This window comes from Medicago sativa, chromosome 5, assembly GCF_051527215.1.
Source record: "Medicago sativa cultivar Bolivia chromosome 5, Bolivia_mono, whole genome shotgun sequence".
In the NCBI taxonomy this organism is placed as follows: domain Eukaryota; kingdom Viridiplantae; phylum Streptophyta; class Magnoliopsida; order Fabales; family Fabaceae; genus Medicago; species Medicago sativa.
The window spans coordinates 55,646,929-55,666,520 of record NC_140753.1 but is presented as its reverse complement, the minus strand read 5'-3'; the positions used below and the strand labels follow the sequence as shown (position 1 = coordinate 55,666,520).

The 19,592-nt window shown below is 35.6% G+C and overlaps 2 protein-coding genes across 2 annotated transcripts; both read right to left on the bottom strand.

Annotated features, from left to right (window-relative positions):
- Positions 1–247: 247 nt before the first annotated feature.
- LOC146923232 (protein PMR5-like) lies at positions 248–4,743 on the bottom strand. The gene is made up of 5 exons (XM_085715928.1): positions 4,005–4,743; positions 3,564–3,735; positions 2,624–2,802; positions 2,326–2,484; positions 248–901 (listed from the first exon to the last, which is right to left on the bottom strand). Exons 1-5 carry the CDS (start codon positions 4,331–4,333, stop codon positions 541–543), a joined length of 1,200 nt encoding a protein of 399 aa, XP_085572054.1. The 5' UTR covers positions 4,334–4,743; the 3' UTR covers positions 248–540.
- Positions 4,744–7,892: 3,149 nt separating this feature from the next.
- LOC146923231 (uncharacterized) lies at positions 7,893–14,337 on the bottom strand. Its single transcript, XM_085715923.1, has 9 exons — positions 14,026–14,337; positions 11,186–13,471; positions 10,928–11,045; positions 10,711–10,796; positions 10,032–10,276; positions 9,093–9,179; positions 8,888–8,987; positions 8,516–8,723; positions 7,893–8,305 (listed from the first exon to the last, which is right to left on the bottom strand). Exons 1-9 carry the CDS (start codon positions 14,116–14,118, stop codon positions 8,160–8,162), a joined length of 3,369 nt encoding a protein of 1,122 aa, XP_085572049.1. The 5' UTR covers positions 14,119–14,337; the 3' UTR covers positions 7,893–8,159.
- Between the last annotated feature and the right edge of the window lie 5,255 nt (positions 14,338–19,592).

The window sequence follows — 19,592 nt, the reverse complement described above, 5'->3', positions numbered from 1 at the left end:
TGTACTCTATTTTCTCTCTTGATCAAAATGATTCTATGAAATGTCACACTTCTATCATTTCACAAGGATACATTAGCTTATATACTACCCCATTACGAAGTAGTAACAAGCTAGTTATAACAAAAATCACCGATTAACTTAACCAACAAGCTGATCGACCTAACTAATTATCTAACTCAGAAGATCCACTGGAACTAGCAGATAATAAACAAATTAAAAACAAGAAACAATTGTAGACAGCCTGAAGTTATGGAAAGGAAATGTCACTAATGGAATATCAACAAGGCAAGTCCTTTTGCCAATTTGAGCTCATCACAAGTTTTCATAATTCATTCTAAATCTACTATTTGTTACATTAATTAATAGTATACCTTTTGAGGAATTTACACTGTAGTGATTTACTCTACATTAATTAATCTAGCAACAAAGGAACTTTTTTTTAATCATAAAGTATATATATAACTTCACAGTTATTAAGAGTAATCATACAGTGTTAATTAAATCCTTGTAAAATACCTAATGAAGTACTAATGAACTTAATCAATAGAATAAAGCAACATAGAGTAGTTGATTCCAAGTATCAGGCAAACCAGGAAGACACCAATGGCTACAATCAGCTGAGTGATCAGGGTCAGCTCTTTGCTGAGAACTCAATTCACCACTGTAAATGGAAGGGTGTCCATCTTTCCTCATTTCTGATAACATTGTGATGTCAAGAAGATATGCAGGATCGCGCATTTCTCGAATCACCATATTAACTACTCTCATTTGTTGATCAGTGTATGTTTCTCCTCCTCCAAAGTCTGTTGTTGTGCCACTGATTGGTGCTGTTTCACCATAGCAATTCTTTGTCGTCGTTACACTTGTTGTTCTACCAACAGCTGAATTCCATTCATTTTCGCTACATATAAATATCAGTGTTCAGTGCAACCAAATCCTAGCATAACTTTTGTTTAAAAAATATACATACTAGCTTAACCAAATATTAATGTAATAAAGCCATGTTACATTTTTACTGTCAAATTTGAAAAACACTAATTCCTGTTTTAATTATTAGGCCCTGTTTGAATAAACAATTTAATTATGCACTTATAGCATAAGCACTTACATGATAAGTGCTTATGTATAAATTATTTCTATTGGGAAATACAAAACAAAGCAAACTGTTTACATATAAACTATAAACTTTTGCAGTCATAAACCTGAAAAGCTCATGCAAATAAGCTAAAAACAACTTATGGGAATGTAATAAGTTGTTTTCATAAGCTCTCCCAACATTCTCAAGTAAATAAATGAATCTAAACGCCCTTATTACATATCAATGCTTGTATTCTAAAAAAAGCTAAAGAAGCAATTTTTTTTCATTATACTCGATTGGGCTGAATCTTTCATTCAATATCACATAACTGAACATATTCATGTGTGATATTGCCACCTTGGCTCATCAGATTATGCTCATCAGATTATGACATAGTTTTGATAATTTGTTTTCTTTGGTAAGAATGTCGTATTAATGCTAGTAAAAATATGTAACTTTATTACCTAGAAATTTATTCAGCATACTTTCTTGTCTAACCAATTTATTTACCATATTTGTTTATACTAAAAAATCATTAAAAAATATTTTCCTCAATATAAAACGGGTATCATATGCACGCAACTATAAAGACGAATCTCTTGAGTTGAGTATGACCAAATTGGATGGTAAAACTCTTTCTAAGAGGTTTAATACTGCTGCATTCTCAGGTCTAACTTCGAAGCGAGAACTTTGGTTAAGTTGGAAGAGTCTAAAACTATCTCATCCATGTGTTGTTGCATGATTTAAAGGTTTCTTATCACAACCATTTTTTCTTCCTAATTCTTTATCTTTCTTATGTGTTTTCATTGGATCCCTAACTAGGCTGACATATTTTCTTGTAAGCTCTGCACATTGAAGTGCGGATTCATAATTCTGTGACAAGATGGCACCAACTAACAAGCCAAAAAATTTCAACCTCAGGATAGAATAATCAAATTGCAACAAGATATGGGCATACTTGTCAAGAATAGTCAAAAGAAAGGTCCCACTTCCAGATCTAAGCAGCTCATCAGATGAATGCAAATGGAAAAAAATGTAAATTTAGTTTGACTTAAGGAAAAAGTTAATTTGGCATCTTGCTTCAAGTGTCTGATTAATTTTAACTTGTTAGATTTAACCATTTTTAAATCACTAAATTAATATTGACTGCCCTATTTTCAAGTTATTAATAATCAATTATAGCTTAGTAAAAAAGAAAATCAATTATTCATAATTGGTCCAAAATTGAGACATAGAAGAGTCCTTACTCATAATGTGTGGGAGAAATTGCCTGAAATAACACATGGGTTCTACCTCTGTCAATATTGGCATCCACCCAATTAGCCCATGTTTTCATACCTCTTTCCAAAGCTACCAAACGATCCATATCAGGGTAAAAATTCCCTCCTAATTCTACATAATCCCACCTGCACTCAATTAATCAACAAAGACAGCCCAAAAAAAAAATCAAATTTTTTCAAAACTATTTTTTTTATGCGAAATGTCATTTTTCTATAGTAGTTTCTTGAATAAGCTTAAAAAAGGGAAGATACTATTCTTGCCTACCCTTGAAGTGATCCTTGATGACTCCACCAATGTCCTGTGTTGAACAACAACACATCAACATTCTTCCATGTGTCACCATTCTTATCTGCCTCATCAAGTCTTAAAATTCTTTTCCCTTGGACCACATCAACATCTACTAAATAAGGAGCTCTATGAAATGAAATTTTCACACCATAGTCCTGCATATACCATATCATATCCAATTTTAACATCTCTAAAATGTTTTTCTTCTTTGCATAGTCAAAACATTCTACAGGATAAATAATAGAAATGATGTATGCAGTATGTAACCATGTATCAAAATTCTTGAAAATATTTTGGGGCCCCTCATATGCATATTATTTAATTGGACCCTTATATCTATCTAATGATTCAATTGACACTGTTTTACAAACACTTTTTCAACAGCTTCTTTGTCTTATACCACAAAAAATATGACCCTACCTCTTTGTGATATCATGAATGAAACTTTACAAAGAGGGATACAACTATTTTATTGCTGGAAATTAGCATAGTTATTAGTTCTTATCTACCTCTTTCTTTTAAACCAAAATCTAAATCTTACCAACAAAAACTTGGGTAGTGGCATTATGGTTTAAATCTTACTAGCAATAGAAACAGTGTGAAATGCCAAATGGGGTATTGGTATTTGGTAGTTATCAACAAAGTATTTTGTTTTAACTATACCTATGAAGCACCTATGCAAACACGGTCATACGAACACGACATTGATACATGACACATGTAACAATTTGAAAAAAATGACACAATTAAAAGTGTAGTGTCGAACACTAGCACATGTCAGACACCGCAACTGCAATCAAGGCTGCATCAGATACATTTGACCGCAATTCTTCCGAATATATCAATGATCACATCCACAATTTAAAACTTTTTGTTAGCAATTAACTTAAACCTCAGAATGTTTTTTTAGACTCACCAAGAATGTAAAGGTGGAGAGAGGATCTCCCCTAACCAATTGTGTCTCCACATTAGGTGCTGCAGCAGATATCATACAAATCAAAGACTGCCATTGATTCCTTCCTAACGAATCACCAACAAACATCACACTTTTTCCTTTCATCTTCAACAAAAACTCAACTCCATTGAACCTACCATTACAAAACACCACAAAAAACATCATCATTCAAATTATACTAAGCAAACCACACACTACATTATCTTAAAAACACAATATTTTGCTATGACGCTCAAACCCAAACACGAACACCAGACACGACACTGACACTTAAGAAAATGAATTATTGAACATAATCACATGTGTAGGTGTCAGTGTCCACACGTGTCAGACACCCGTGTCAGACACTAGGCACATCTTTGATCAGACGTGTTAATGCTATGCTTTTATTATTTTTTATACCTTGGGAGCTCACAATTGAGTGGTTTCCAACGATATTTAAGGTAATCAGAATCAGGACGACCATTCATTTGACAATTAAATTCCGGGTCTATGATATCACAGCTAGAAGATTGATAAAAAGGGTAACTTTCATCATAAACCCAACTTCCTACAAACAATGCACAACTACTTTGATTATTGTTTGCTTTCAAACTGGGTTTTTGATGATAAACTTGTTCATGATGATGATGATGATAATGATAATGAAAAGAAGAAGCTATTTGGCATTGAAGAGAAAGAAGAAAAAGAAGAGAGAAGAATGAAACAAACACATAACAAGAAAGAGACATTGAGAGAGAATAGAAGAGAGGGAAAATGAAAATGTATTATTAATACAAAAAGAGAAGAAAAAGAGGTAACTGTTTTGAGAGAAAAGGTATAGAAACTGTGTGCATGTAAAGGTGGATGAACGTGAACGTGGTTGCTCACTCACTCACTATGCAACTTTTTCACGCGGTTTAGTAAAATTTGAACAATGGTGTATATGGTAGGAAAATGATTTGTTTTTCAAACCCAAAAATCCAGTGTGAGTGATATGATTAAGGGTGGAAGAACAAGATCCGATCCAAACCAATTAAATAGGTTTGATTTTGTTAACGTATTCTACTCCATACCATTATATTTTGATTTGGATATCGATTTTATCGTCATGTTTTATGGAGGTTGTGTAGCTCAATGTTTTTTTTTTTAAGGAAAGAGAAAATTTATTTTTGACAAGGTCAAGAAAGAATATGTTAAATGGAATAATCATAACACAAGAAATGTTTTTTTTTATTTATTTTTTTATTAAGGAATAACACAAAAGTGTTAATATTGAAAATACAATAGCAAAGGATTACAAAAGAGGCAACAAAACAATCAAAGTCACCAAACCAAAAGAAAACAATCAATACTCAACTAGTCGATAAAACCATTCATAAACATCTTAGAGGTTCAATGCTCTAATGAGAGTAATCATAAATTTTTTCTTTAACTTTTAAATTTATAACCATCAATAGTTACTAGTGTTATGTTAATCCATCAATAGTTTGACCGTTTCAAAAGGTGATCCTGATATATGGTGGGTCACCCGAAGATTGGACATATAGAGTGTAGATATATATGGTGGGTCACCCGAAGTGGAAACCTGATAGCAGGTGGTCTAACGATTCTTGGAGGAGATTCTGATATCAGGTGAGAATTGTCACCACTTATAAACATATTGTTTGGTCGTCTCTTATCCGATGTAAGTCTCTTTAACATTTCTATCGTTATGCATAGATAGGGAACTAAAAAAACATAATTATATATCATTCTTAAATATAGGTTTGGTCAAAACAAATATCATGTCTTTTAATGTATTTTTCCTACCAAAAAAATAGTAATAACAATAGATAATGTTTGGATATAAATTATAAGATATACAGTACCTGTCTCTATGTAGCAGTTTGTGGGAAACTAGCTAACTTATGCATATCCTTACATGTTAGGTTATCCCGACATCCCCAACCATAATTTCTATTGTTCCAACATTTCTTTATATAAAATTATGATTTCTAACAGAAAAAAAATCATATATATAAAATTATGATTTGGCATTGGTATGATAATTTAACTACCATCTTTTTTTTTTTTTTGAAAGGATCCACCACATTCTTTTCATGTATGTTGTAATGCAAGGTTAAACAGGGAATGGATCGTGGTCAAAGAAGAGGTCTTGTGCAATGGTAGCCATTCGAAATAAAAAGATGGAAAAAAAAAATGTAATGTTAAAAAAAAGGAGAGAAACCACCGATATTAGATCCCAAAATATTGCAAGAAAATGATGGATAAATTAGAGATGGGGGATTCAAATGTTGCAGGCTTGCAGCTTATCCAATTGTCCCCATTCCGGAGGCAAACCACCGATTTTAGATCCCAAAAAAGTAACCATTTTTTTTTTTTTTGCCCTCTATTGACAAATTCAAAATTAGTAATAGATTGAAATAATAGAGACCAGCTCGGTAGTTCTTACAATGAGCATTCAAAATACCTTTTAATTTGGTTGAATTTCTAACTAGAAATTGTTTTCTTCCGCTTACCTATTTCGATGTCCAATAAGTAGTAGAAATTATGGTTGGGTTCAAGAATGGGAAACAACAAGAAGAAATCCAAGGGCTTTTGAAAGAACCTAGACACATTTTTTTTTTTTTAATAAAATGATAGAATTATGCAATTTTATGTTTGTTACAAATTTAATAAGTATTATTTCTAAGTATAAAATGTTTATGTTAAAATGAAAACAAATAATTCATGTATAAATATCTATTAACTTACCTATTATAAAAGTTATTGAGAATATTATAATATTAATCAAACATCTTTATTTTATAATATATGGCGATGAACTTCTTCTTTACATTCCTAGAAATAAATTTAATAAACTTAAAACAAACATCTCCTTTATTTTAACTTTTATTTCCATGAGAATGAATCAGATCCAGATATTGTAATGTGAAAACAAATATGAGCAACTAATGTGAATGATCTAAACTATTGAAATATAAAAAGGGGATAGTATTGATTTTTTATTTTAATTAGGAGAAAAGTTGGTTAAGAGTTTTTATTAAAGAATTGGTTAAGAGTTGAGATATGCAACTTAAAACTAACACCCCCTTTATTTTATTTTTTTTCTCTGAGCAAAAAACATGTTTTTTGGAAGTACAAGAGTTACTAAAAATATTTTAGAGCTGAGATGTGCATCTTAAATAAATTTGAATTTTTTTTTATTAAAAAAAATTATGTCTTTTTTTTTGTGGTGTTCGGGGTTTGAACCTCACATATATTATGCATTGTCCTTACCAACTGAGCTAAGTTCACGGGAAAAAAAATTATGCCTAAACTATCTAGTAGGGTTTAAGAGACGGGTTATGATTTTCTAAAATGGATATGGTTAGTTATAATAATCCATCTCAAACTCTTCCCTTGCTCACTCTTAATTAAATTCAACGGTTGAGTTAAGTTAGTGAATCTATTGATTATAATTAAGTTATCAAGTAGAGTAACTTTGCGCAGATTTACTTAATTATGTAATTATTTAATTTGAATCTGTAATTATTTTTTAGATAATCTTGTGGGCATATCTTTTTTTTTAATAAATTTCTTGTAGGCATATTTTTTGTAATTATTTAGAAGATAATATATAATCTTTTAGGCATATCTATAGTAAAGATAAAAACAAATCTTCTTGTCATGATTTTGTAAAAAAAATAATAATAAAATCTTCTTCTCATGAAAAAGAAAAGGATAAAACCCAATCTGATCTACATATTGAGTTGATTACATAATAGAAACGGTACATCTTGTTTTTATGCCGAAATTTATTAGTCTTAATTCACTCTCTTTTAATCAAATGAACTCATTAATTGATTTTTTTTTTGCATAAAGTCATGCTCCCAAATAAAGCCATATGCATATATGGCGAAATTAAAAGACATATAGTACTACTTGTGGAGTTAGGTTCGATAAAAGAGATTAGTCTATGACAAATTGACGATATGATAAATTAAGATTTGAATTTTGGTAAGAAATTGCTCACATTTAATGTCCGATAATGTCAAAACTCTAGGGATTTTTTTTCTAAAGCTAGAAAGTAAAGATGTACTCATAGTTAAAGAAGAAATTATTGGAAGATAAAATTTAGATTAACTGAAGAATAATTTATAGGCATGACATCGTTAACCATAGTAAAATTAGTTGAGATTTTCTTGTAGTTTGAACCACTAAATAAATTTGAGATCTTTATGTTGCTTATACTATTTGAAACCAAGAGAAATATTCACTAATAAATTTTCTGAAGTTTGAGATTATAATACACTTTAAACAAGTATATGTTCACTTTAAAGATTTTTGTTCATTAGGAAAAATCCCATAACAAAGACATTATATAAACAGTACATTAGTTAATCATTTCAATAAAAACCAACATTATTTTTCAATCATGAAGATAAACTTAGCCTAAACACTAAAGTTCCTACTTTACATTTAATACAATTGTTCAAATGCAATTTTTCTTATTCTCCTTTTCTTTCCCCCTCCAATACTCCATGTTTGTCTTTCTGTCTCTTTCACAAAAATCTAATTAATTTTCTTGTTTGATTAGGAAGGTCTCCAAACTTGTAGATCCATCATTCCTCTTTTGCTAATCCCTTCTGCTTGATCCACTTCAGATACTGGACTAGCCTTTTCAAAATTAATTTTACATTTAACAGAGAAGTTACCATCTTGTTGTTTTGGAGTCGCGTCTGCAATATGAAAAAAATAAGGTTATAATCCAATCAGTGAGGAAACTCTTTAATTATGTGCATATTTGGATTGTCGGTGAGTTTCGCGATATCACAATGACACTATGAATTTGTTAAAGCTCTAAAGTGTAGTTATTGCGACAATAACGTTACCACATTGTGATTATGCCAAACTAACAGCTAATATAGGAATCATAAGAAGCTACAAACCTCTTGTTACAACCGATTCCGGAGATGGAAATCTTGTCAACAGTTTCTGACACATGACAGTTCCTTGAAAGTCTAGGAAAGAATAGTCCAGAAACTTTGACCTCTCAAAATTCGTCATCTGCTCAAAACCAAAAGAATTCGTCCATGTGTCTAGCACACCGGGAACAGCAGGCAAGACTAGTCTTTCCACTCCCAGTTGCTTTAGCTTCTGATGAAAGAAAAAAATTAAAGTGAGAAATTTGATAATAAACTTGGAATAACTTACACAATAGAAATGAATTACAATTCAAATGCCACAGGCCGTATCAAGATAATTTAATATAGTTCACAAAAACAACCAGATAAAATGACAAACTTTGATTTTTATGTCACCTTTTCGAGCTCATCCATTAAAACGCGACACATTCCAAGTCGTCTGTACTGAAATCTGGTACCTACGAGGGGCACTTCTGCTATCTTCTCTCCAAATATCCTAAAAAATGAAATGCCAAGTTATGGAAACTTGAAATGCAGTCATAGAATCATGCATAATCTATTATTTTATTTGATTCTTAGTAGTAGCAGATCCTATACTCACCTCACAGTCGCCACACTAATCAATTCTTCATTTCTCTCAAGAAGTACAGTATAGAAACCCTGGAAGTTTAGTCGATTGAGCTCAGACCTACGAGGTTCCAAAGTACATACATCAGCCATTGGCGCAGTGTGAATATAACAATAATGCAGGACAAGTTATAGATAAAATTTCATGATCACAAACAATGTAAACCTGTTAACAAATCCATCTGTGAATGGACTCAAAGATGTACATGAAACAAATACAATCATAACTAAGGTTTTGAGGTGCAAACATAGTTGGAATCTTAAAACCTATAGTGATACTTTTGCATGCCATCTTGTTTGATTGAAAAAAAATCTAAGCACGGAAGGAGTTAAAAGCTATATGATATATCCATTAGAATCATATTTAGATCAAATAACCAAAATCGTAATAAATACTCAACATGAGCCGAAATACTTTGTTTACTCCTCAAACACCGGCTCACTAATCATGATGCCATCTATAGGCATAGATTTTGCACAATAAGTTGGACGAGAAGAAATGCGTACATAAAAATAAGGAAACTATTTTATTAGTATCTTCAAATAAATATGTTACGGTCCAAGAAATTCCATCCTGCATGATAAACATAAAGCCGCAAACTTTGCCCTAACACTATATATGCAACAAAAGAAATCCTAAATTCTAACATATCTATGCATTGTATAAAAATAGTAGAGTTTGTTTTTCTTGATGATAAAGTTGGTAGATCAAAGAATTGATTACTTTCAGTTGTTACCTGAATATTACCACCATGGTGTAATGGAAAAGGCTCAAAATTGAAGGTAAGCAAAGCTATTTCAGCAGGTTCAACTCATGATGTTATATACATGAATTGTGAGTATGCGACAAACAAAGTTTGCAAATAATCATAAAAAAACGATAAACATAAATTGAAGGATAAGAATGTCTAACCTTTGGTTGAATATAACGTCTTCAACGATATCTCTGCTAGAGAAAGGGTTATGCAGGGGCTCAAAACATTCATGCATCACCGAGAGTGCAACACTCAGTTTGCTGTAATTCTCCGCCACTAGGTCACTTTCAGCACCGCCAACACCGCAAGTCTCAGAGTTGACATACTTCACCAATGTCCAAGTTAGATTGTCCGCCCCCACTAAAACCGGCTTTCCTAATAGATTTTGGAGCCCCGTATAGACCTGCAAAAAGTGCATACGCGTAAATGTAGAGTAAAACCATTGTCATAAAACATAATTCTAGCAGTGTATATTTAAGTCATAAGGCCTTAAATATTTCCCTAGCATCAAACTTAAATCTGTTTTGCTTTTGATGTCTTAACACTTACCAATCACCAAAAATCATGCATTCTCGACTTGCTACTTAGCTATTAAATGACAGCCATTAATAGATGCAACCATGATCTGAATAAAGAGCTCATTGTTGGACTAGAAAGTATCAAGTGTTTGAATTGGATGTGGAGTAGTCAGTTTTGATAAAGGAATAAAAATGGTAAAGTAATGCTTCCAACGAATGTCAAATCAGAATAAATAGAAGCAGAAACCAATTCTTCATGCAAAATGAGATGAAAATATTTCTAAACTAGAATAAAAAAGGGGGGGTGGAATTAACTTACCCGTTCACACTCTTCTCCACAGAGCCAATTTTTCATATATCGTCTCGAATCATCTTTTTCTTCATTTCTGAGGCACTCAACATGATCTACATATAGTTGAAGACATTTTTCATTGGTCAAATTTTTTATTGGTCAAAATATGTAGTTATTCACACAAACTAAAACACATCGCAAAGGAATGGATGGAATATTGAATAAAATCTATATATCAGCTCACATTTATGTTCACACTGAATGCAAGTAAGAAAGTGTCCATCCTCGGTCTCTTCAATTTTATTTTGGCTGCAAATCCCGCAACGGCATGATGGACAAAACCAATCACCATCAGGGATGCCCTACACATGCAGAATGAAACTTAATATGGCATGAAGCACTGAATTGAAGGAGTTACATGGAAACAAAAAGGAAAGGAAATATAGCAACAAGATAGAACTTAATATGTTATGATTGAAAAGGAAACTTGTTAATAACCTACCTCCAAATTAAGACAATTCTTATGATACGCCGAGGGGCATTGGTCGCATAAAATGAGTTCACCACCGTAGTTACAAACAGAACAAATGTTGTCATTTTCACCTTCAAACAGATCATTGTGCGGTTTCTCCGTGATTTCTCTTGTCCTGTGATCTTGCATTACTTCCCTCATGCAATCTAACAGTGACCTACCATCCTTCAAAAATATACAAGCTGAAGGTCTGCAGTTACTGCTTCCACCAGCATGGTTTGCAAAGCCGCTAGGTCCATATAGATTCTGACAACAGGTGCACCTAATTCCTTCGCGAGTTATCCTCCCTTCAAACGTAGGAGAGTTTCCTCCTTCGGTTTCCCAGTAAAAGACCTTGTACTTTGGCAACACAATGTTGCAATCTATTAACCAAGACAGAATATTTTGAGGCTTTTGATATGATGAACCCAAAACCTTCTGCACCCTTTTGCTTGATCTTAGCACCCGCGTAAGTACTTCACTCTCTAAGTCCTTTTGTGTGCTAGCCTTTGAAGTCCTTGTGCGTTTACGGTTTCTCTTTGCAGTTGGTGGTGAACCATCTATAGTACGTAATTCAGGCTCTTTTTGAAGCAATTGGGACACACTCGAAAGTAGATCATCATCACCACCATGATCAGAATTGGTCCATTCGGGAATCTTTTCTTTAAGGTATAGTCTGCATGCACCTTGAAGTGTGCCTAAACACTGATCTTGTGGAGACTTGTACAAAGTAGTCTTCCTTCTTTCAGTTGGGTAGTCAATCATCCATCCTTCTGCTAACAGATGTTTTTTGGCCTTCAATTTCCACTTTCTCTTATCAGCCGAGTTTCTCTCTAATGAGTGACAGTAGTATTTCACGATGGCAAGAGGACAAAATTCTGGTTCAACTTGAAATTTAACTGGAGAAGGTTCATTGGTTGGAGGACAAACGTTGAAACCTTGGCTCATTTGAGGTGGATCAGAGAGCAGATGTGAAAGATTGCTGTCAATTTGAGGTGGTCCTGAGTTCATGTTAGGATCCTCTTGCAAAATTTTAGTAACTTGAAAAATCGAAGTGTAAAACTTTGGATTAAGTTTATGCGGAGACTTGTACCGGTATCGTCTATGTGGAGGAGTATTGTTTTCGGTCCATTCAATTGTCCATCCAAGATAAACAAGATGTTTTCTTACTTTTGTCTTCAAAAGCTCCCGAACCGTCTTGCTCCTACATCCAAGTGCATACTCATCAATAACTTCAGGACAGAATTCAACTTCAGACAGTTCCAAAGGCTTCCAAATTATGGACTTAGAACGTCTCCGTTTTCGATTTTTATCTGATTCAAGCTCTTCATGTAAAAGAATTTCCTTCTCAAATTCCACATCCACCATTTGATTTTTATCTGATTCAAGCTCTTCATGTAAAAGAATTTCCTTCTCAGATTCCCCATCCACCAAAGGAATGATGCTTGTGCTGCCACAGTTTTGATCAGTAACCAACAAGTTTGAGGAGTCGGCGTTTTCCTCAGGCTTATCAGATATTGCAATGTCAGAACCAAATGCATCGCCTTGATTAGCAGCGTCACAATGAACATTATCAGTTGGTTCAAATGACTCTCCCTCGAGTAAATTGTTTGGAAGGTTTAAGGCGGGGCGAACTTCGCTTAATGTGAGGGTATAGTAATCACCAATTACCTCAACAACAAGGTCTCTCCACAACTCCTTCACATTACAAGTCCATTCTCTAATGGTTTCAGCAAAATCCTTTCTCATCCTTATATCATACCAAATCTGTTTCACCGAGACTGCAACATAGGATACCCTCTCACACTCCTCAAACAGCTCAAGAAAAACCCATTTCCCTCTTGGTAACCAATTCTCAGTTGATTCATCCCAATCCTGAGTGATCCTCAGTTGTTTAACTCCAACCTTCATTTCATCACCTAAATCTGGGAAGAATATGCTCCTATCCTTCATTCCATCGCAGCGATCGAATATCACACCTTCCCACCAAGCATCCTGATATTTCACATCAACACATTGTCCGAACGGAAGATCCTTTATCCGTAATTCAATTGGAGGCGGTAACGGTCTAATCAAGCCTCGCTGATAGCCACAATCTAAAGCAGATGAAGAATTAACACCATCCAAAACACTAGAAACATCCACCACTTCAATAAGATAATCTGATTCTTTATCATCAAGAATATTGTCGTATTTGACATAACGCGTCTTCCTCCCACAGCGGATAATTTTCCCTGGATGCCATGATCCCAGAAAACCATCTTCCAAACTCCTCAACTGAAAAATTAAAAAAAAAATAAACTTTTTATAAAAAATTCTTTCAAGTGGAAATATCAGATGAAGGAAATCATCATTCACACAACATGCATGTATCTCAAATAAAAAAACAATTGTTAAAAAAATGGAAAGGTGTTGATAAAGGAAATAAATGACATTTAGTCCACATTACCATAAACAGTATTTATCCTATTCCCAATTCATCACTTGCATGAAATCCAAAACAGCGTAAAACAAGAAAAATCAAAACAATTTAAGCAAATGTGAATTATGAAAACAAAAATCATACAGGGGTAACATCAAAATCCATCGAAACCATAAATCAACAACAGAATTACAAGAAAATCAAAGGATCATAAACAGAGAAACAAAAGAAATTCTTGATATAAAAGAATCATAACAATTGTGTAAAAAAACCTCTAAGAAACCCTAAGAACATCAAATCACAAAACCAAAAACGAAATCAACAACCCAGAAATTCATAACCAAATAAAAATCAAATCTTTATCAAAAATGAAGAAAAAAAACAGAAATCACAAATCATATAACATTACCTCAACTTTTTGATTGACAAGAAGCTTTCTCTTCAAAAATCCTCTTTTCCTTTTTCGATTTCCATTATCACTCTTATCACCATCAACCTCCATTGATGATTGATGTAAGAAAATTCAGAAAGAAAGAAAAAACTGATCAATGCAGAAGAAACTGTGATTCATACGTACCCTTTTTCAAGAAAACAATGAAAAAAACACAGAATCAAAGGAAACGACAAAAACCACAACGTTAATCCATCGAAAAAAAACTTAGATTTTTGTTCTGTTTCTCTCTCTCTTTCTGTGTTTTGTTTCAGTTCAGTTCTGTTTTATGAGAGTGTTGAAGTTTGATCACTTCAACATAACATAATAATAAGGATTCTGAGCTTCTTTGTGATTGGTCCACGTGTGCAAAAACCATGCACGTTACTTATGTGTTTTGATGGAACTGTTTAATAACCATGTTCCTTTCCTCATGTTATTTTTGATTCACTTTAACGGCTTATTATAGAGTGTGGTCCAGTGTGTGAGGGTGCAGCGTGTAGGCGACGCCGTTTTGAGAGTGGACCCTACCCTACCATAAACTCTAACGTACTTTTTGAGAGTAAAGGAAAAGATTTTGTTGAGGTAGGATATTTAATGAAGAAATAAAATTAATTATTCACAAAGAAAAATAAATAAAATTAATTAAAACATTGATATAGTAGATGCGATGCGATAAAAGATGGGGTTTAGATTGGAAACTAGAAAGAAAAAAATTTGATGATGTTTGATAATAAGGAAACAATGTCACGATAATATTTGATGATGATTTGATTAATATATATTTTTCAAATTAAGATAAAAAGATCACACATATGAGAGAATACAGAGAGAGAGAGAGTGGCGGTTATTCTAGGGCATACCTAGGGCAACCGCGCCGGAGTTTATCGCCGGCAGAGAGATACAACAGGGGGAGCGGGGTCCAGCCAGGGTGGCAGAAATTGGGGGGGATAGGGGAGATTGGACTGTGGTTCGGTCTCGGAAGCGGAAAGCGACGCAACCGGAAGCTGGAAGACGGGACAGGTCAGACTTTTCAGAGCGGCAGGGAGGAACAGTTCAGGTAAGGGTTAGGGATAGGCGCGGTTTTGAGGATCCAGTTAATTTCTCACGGTTCAGAACTCGGCAGGATGATTGGCAACAGATAGGTAGGGCTTCCAAAGTTCATGGAAACAATGAGAGACCAGAAGGAAGGCGCGTTAGCACTGCTGTTAGGGGAGTTTCAGTCGACAAGAGTGCAGAGGGTAAAGGCAGCAAGGTTTCTTTTTATTTTACCAATTTTCCAGAGGGTATCTCAGTACCTCAACTTCGCCAATTCTTCGAGGTTTGTGGTATTTTATCTGATGTTTACATTGCTCGGAAACGGAACTTTAGAGGACAGTTATATGGCTTTCTTCGTTTTTTGAATGTTAAAAATATTGATAAGTTAGCATTAGCGTTGAATAATGTGTGGATAGGCCATTGTCGGATATGGGCGCGAGAGGCGCGTTTTGACCGGTTTGTTACGGATTCAGAGAATGATAATGTGGAAGGGAGGAGGGTAGAGTCGGACGGGAAGGTTAGGGCAGTGGTGAGGGTGAAGAATGATAGTATTAAAAATGTGAGAATGTTGAAACAGGCGGAGGAGGCTAGGGCTGAGGGAGAAAAAAACTTAACAGTGAGGAATGTGGAGGTTTTGATAGCGAACAAGGAGAGGAAGAATAAGGTGAGGAGGGTGGAGGAGGGTGGCAAGGCTGTAGGAGGGTTGTCGAAGGAAGTGTCAGTAGCAGGTGTGGTGAGAGAGGGTGTAGTGGAAGGGAAGGTTGGTGTAAAAGAGTTATCAAGGCTGCAAGAGGATGTGCGGGTGCCTGCTTCAGCTGTTACAGCAGCTCCTAAGTCTGTTCATGATAAAAATGCTCGCTTTGTACCAATTTATACATCTAAACTTGAGGACCGTAATTGGGCCCAATCTGGTATGGTAGCTACTGTGTTCAAAGGTGAATCTACCTTGTCACTACAACAAAGAATTGAGGATGCAGGTTTTTTGTCAGTAATTGTTACGCCAATGGGAGGTGATAGAGTTTTTTTGCATACTACCGATGGCGAGGATATTTGGGAAGTGTTCAATGGTGCACTTCATTTTTTTGGTATGATATTTAATAACATTCATAGATGGTCGGTGACAGACATCCGATATGAACGTGGGGCTTGGCTACGTGTTTATGGTGTTCCCGCTCATGCTTGGAATGAGGATTTTTTCCGACTTTGTGTTATGGAGACAGGCAGGTTTATTCGTACGGATGAATGCACGGTGGATAAGGCACGGATGGATTTTGCACGTATTCTTATTTCTACGTCTCACCTAGAAATTGTGAACAAGACGTCTGAATTCTCTATTGATGGATGTTTGTATGTTATTAAGTTGGTGGAGGAGTGGGGATGTAATTTGGGGGAGGATGCCTTTTTGAGGGAGGATGAATCCGAATCTGTGCCAGAAACGTCACCGCAATTCAATGACGCTAATGATATGGAGGAGGTTCAAGGGGAGTGGGAGTTAGATGACCTAGTCACTGATTTGCATAAAGAGTGGTCTCAACAAAATGACAAAAAGGGAGGTAAACAATTAATTGTGGAAGATGTGTCGAAGGCAGTAACTTGTGATCAGAAGGCAGCAACTTGTACAGTGTCCAAGGCAGCAACTTGTAAACAGCAGAATGTCACTCCTACATTGGTTTTAGAACCAGTTTTATGCCCTGTTGACACTCAAAATGATCATACGAAGCAATGCAACAAGGTGCAGCCTTCAGCAGGTACCTCACGGCCAATGAATGTTCCAATTGAGGAAGGCGGTACTGTTTTTACAGCAGCACCATCAACAGCAGCCGAGCAGAATTCTTTGGTGAAGATAGTGCATGGGCAAACGGATAAAAATACAAATAAAAAATCTGCCAGTAAGCATTCCGTGGGGTTTCTGAAACGTATTGCTCGCATGCCATCGATTGACAGAAAAGAAATTTTAAAAATAATTAAGTATCAGGAGCGGAAACGAAAGGCAAGAAATTCTCCCAATAATTCCAAAGCAGCTATAATCTTTACTTCGAATTCTTCTAAAAATTCATCACCAACAGTTAATAACGACTGGGAGAATTGGGTTTTGGCTCATGGGAAGGCAGCAGAGGTAGCTAAAGATGTTAAGGAGATAGGTAAATTGATTGGGGTGAAATTCAGAGGTGATTCAAATAATAGTTTTAATTTGTTGTCGAGGGCGGGAAGAAAAGAATTGCGGGCAGCGAGGGTGGGTGCTGTAGAAAGTGAGGAAGTAGGAGGTTTTTCAGGTGATGGGGTAGGGTGTTGAGGGCGTAGGAGTGGTGAGAAGTGGGGAAGGAGTGTGGTTTTAATGAAGATTATATCTTATAATGCGAGGGGGTTAGGAGGTGGTGAGAAGAGGGTGGAGATTCGTCGTTTAGTCCAAGAAAAGAGTCCTTATATGGTGTGTATTCAGGAAACTAAGTTGAGTACAGTTGATGATTTTTTGATCAAATCAATATGGGGTGATGATTCCGGTGGTTATTCTTATCAATCTTCAGTTGGTGCGTCGGGTGGTTTGGTTACGATGTGGGACAAATCTCTTATTGATGTTCGGTCCTCTATGAGTTTTGATCACGTCCTTGTTATTATTGGTAAAGTCATTCTCACAGGGGAGGATATTGTTGTTATTAATGTGTATGCGCCTTGCGATAATGTTGTCAGAAAAGTGTTATAGGAGCGGTTGGTACCTATTATTACTAGCAACAATGATGCTTGTGTTTGTGTGTGTGGGGACTTTAACTCCATTAGAAGCGCAGATGAAAGAAAATGTAGGGGCACAATTTTCAGACAAGTTGAAGCGGATGTGTTTAATAAATTCATTGAGGACAGCATGTTGGTTGATTTGCCAATTTGTGGACGTTTATTTACTTGGTACCGCGGTGACGGAGTTTCAATGAGTAGATTGGATCGGTTTCTGTTGTCTGAAAAGTGGTGTGATGTGTGGCCAAATTGTATACAGGTAGCTTATCAACGGGGTCTTTCCGATCACGTTCCTTTGGTGTTACATGTGGATGATGCTAATTGGGGACTTCGGCCTTTGCGGATGCTTAAATGTTGGTCTGAATATCCGGGTTATTCGAATTTTGTCCGTGAAAAGTGGCGATCTTTTGACATGCAAGGGTGGGGAGGCTTTGTGCTGCGTCAGAAGTTTAAATTGATAAAAAATTGTCTGAAGGAGTGGCACCAACAACATTCTCAGAACATGGAAGGCAGGATAACGGAGGTAAAAAATCGAATTTCTTATCTTGATGCTAAGGGTGAGACCTTTGCGCTCATAGAGGATGAGATGAAGGAGCTTCATGATTTATCGGCCAATTTACACTCCATGGCTCGCACAAATAATAGCATTAACTGGCAGAAGGCTCGGATGAAATGGTTACAAGAAGGCGACGCGAATTCTAAATTCTTTCATGGTGTTATGTCTTATCGTCGCCGATGTAACACTATTAATATGGTGAATGTTGATGGGGTTAGTGTTGAAGGGGTGCAAAACATCAGATCGGCTGTCTTTGCTCATTTTTCTAGTCACTTTAGATCCTTGAGAATTGATCGACCTAGTGTGGAGGGACTTAATTTTCGAAAATTGTCTTTTTGCGAAAGAGGTCAGCTAACTAAACCTTTTTCGTTGGAAGAGGTGAAAAAAGCGGTGTGGGATTGTGATAGTTACAAGAGTCCGGGACCGGATGGCATTCATTTTGGATTCATCAAAGATTTTTGGGACTTGATTAAGGATGACTTCATGAGGTTTATGGTAGAATTTCATCGTAATGGGAAACTGTCGAAAGGTGTCAACTCCACTTTCATAGCTTTGATTCCTAAGGTGGCTAGTCCGCAAAGGTTAAATGACTTCCGTCCAATTTCTCTGGTGGGGTGTATGTACAAGGTTCTGGCGAAGGTCTTAGCAAATAGACTGCGTGAAGTGATGGGAAGTGTGGTTTCCGATGCTCAATCAGCGTTTGTTAAAGGGAAGCAAATTTTAGATGGTATCTTGATTGCTAATGAAGTAGTGGATGAGGCAAGGCGCATGAAAAAGGAGCTTATTTTGTTTAAGGTTGACTTCGAAAAGGCTTATGATTCGGTTGACTTAAATTATCTTGACTCTGTGATGACTCAAATGAACTTTCCAACCCTTTGGAGGAAGTGGATTTCCGAGTGTGTGGGAACGGCGAAGGCTTCGGTCCTTGTTAATGGTAGCCCAACTGAGGAGTTTCAGATTGAGCGAGGCCTTCGTCAAGGGGATCCTCTTTCGCCATTTTTATTTTTGTTGGCGGCAGAAGGGTTCAACGTTTTAATGAACTCTATGGTGGGGGCGGACATGTTCAAGGGGTATGGGGTTGGCCGTGATGGTGAGGTTCGGTTAACTCACCTTCAGTTTGCTGATGATACCCTCATAATTGGTGAAAAGAGTTGGCTGAATGTCCGATCTATGCAGGCGGTGTTGCTTCTGTTTGAGGAGATTTCAGGGTTAAAAGTGAATTTCA

Bases quoted from the DNA above. Each gene is read 5' to 3' on its own strand.
- LOC146923232 (XM_085715928.1), bottom strand. From the start codon at position 4,333: ATGTCTCTTTCTTGTTATGTGTTTGTTTCATTCTTCTCTCTTCTTTTT. The intron at 3,736-4,004 runs GTATAAAAAATA...TTGTAATGGTAG, and splicing joins CTCAATTGTGAGCTCCCAAG to GTTCAATGGAGTTGAGTTTT. The intron at 2,485-2,623 runs GTAGGCAAGAAT...AATTGAGTGCAG, and splicing joins CATCAAGGATCACTTCAAGG to GTGGGATTATGTAGAATTAG.
- LOC146923231 (XM_085715923.1), bottom strand. From the start codon at position 14,118: ATGGAGGTTGATGGTGATAAGAGTGATAATGGAAATCGAAAAAGGAAA. The intron at 10,277-10,710 runs GTAAGTTAATTC...CACTTTTTGCAG, and splicing joins GTGGAGAAGAGTGTGAACGG to GTCTATACGGGGCTCCAAAA. The intron at 8,724-8,887 runs GTGACATAAAAA...TTCTTTCATCAG, and splicing joins TAATGGATGAGCTCGAAAAG to AAGCTAAAGCAACTGGGAGT.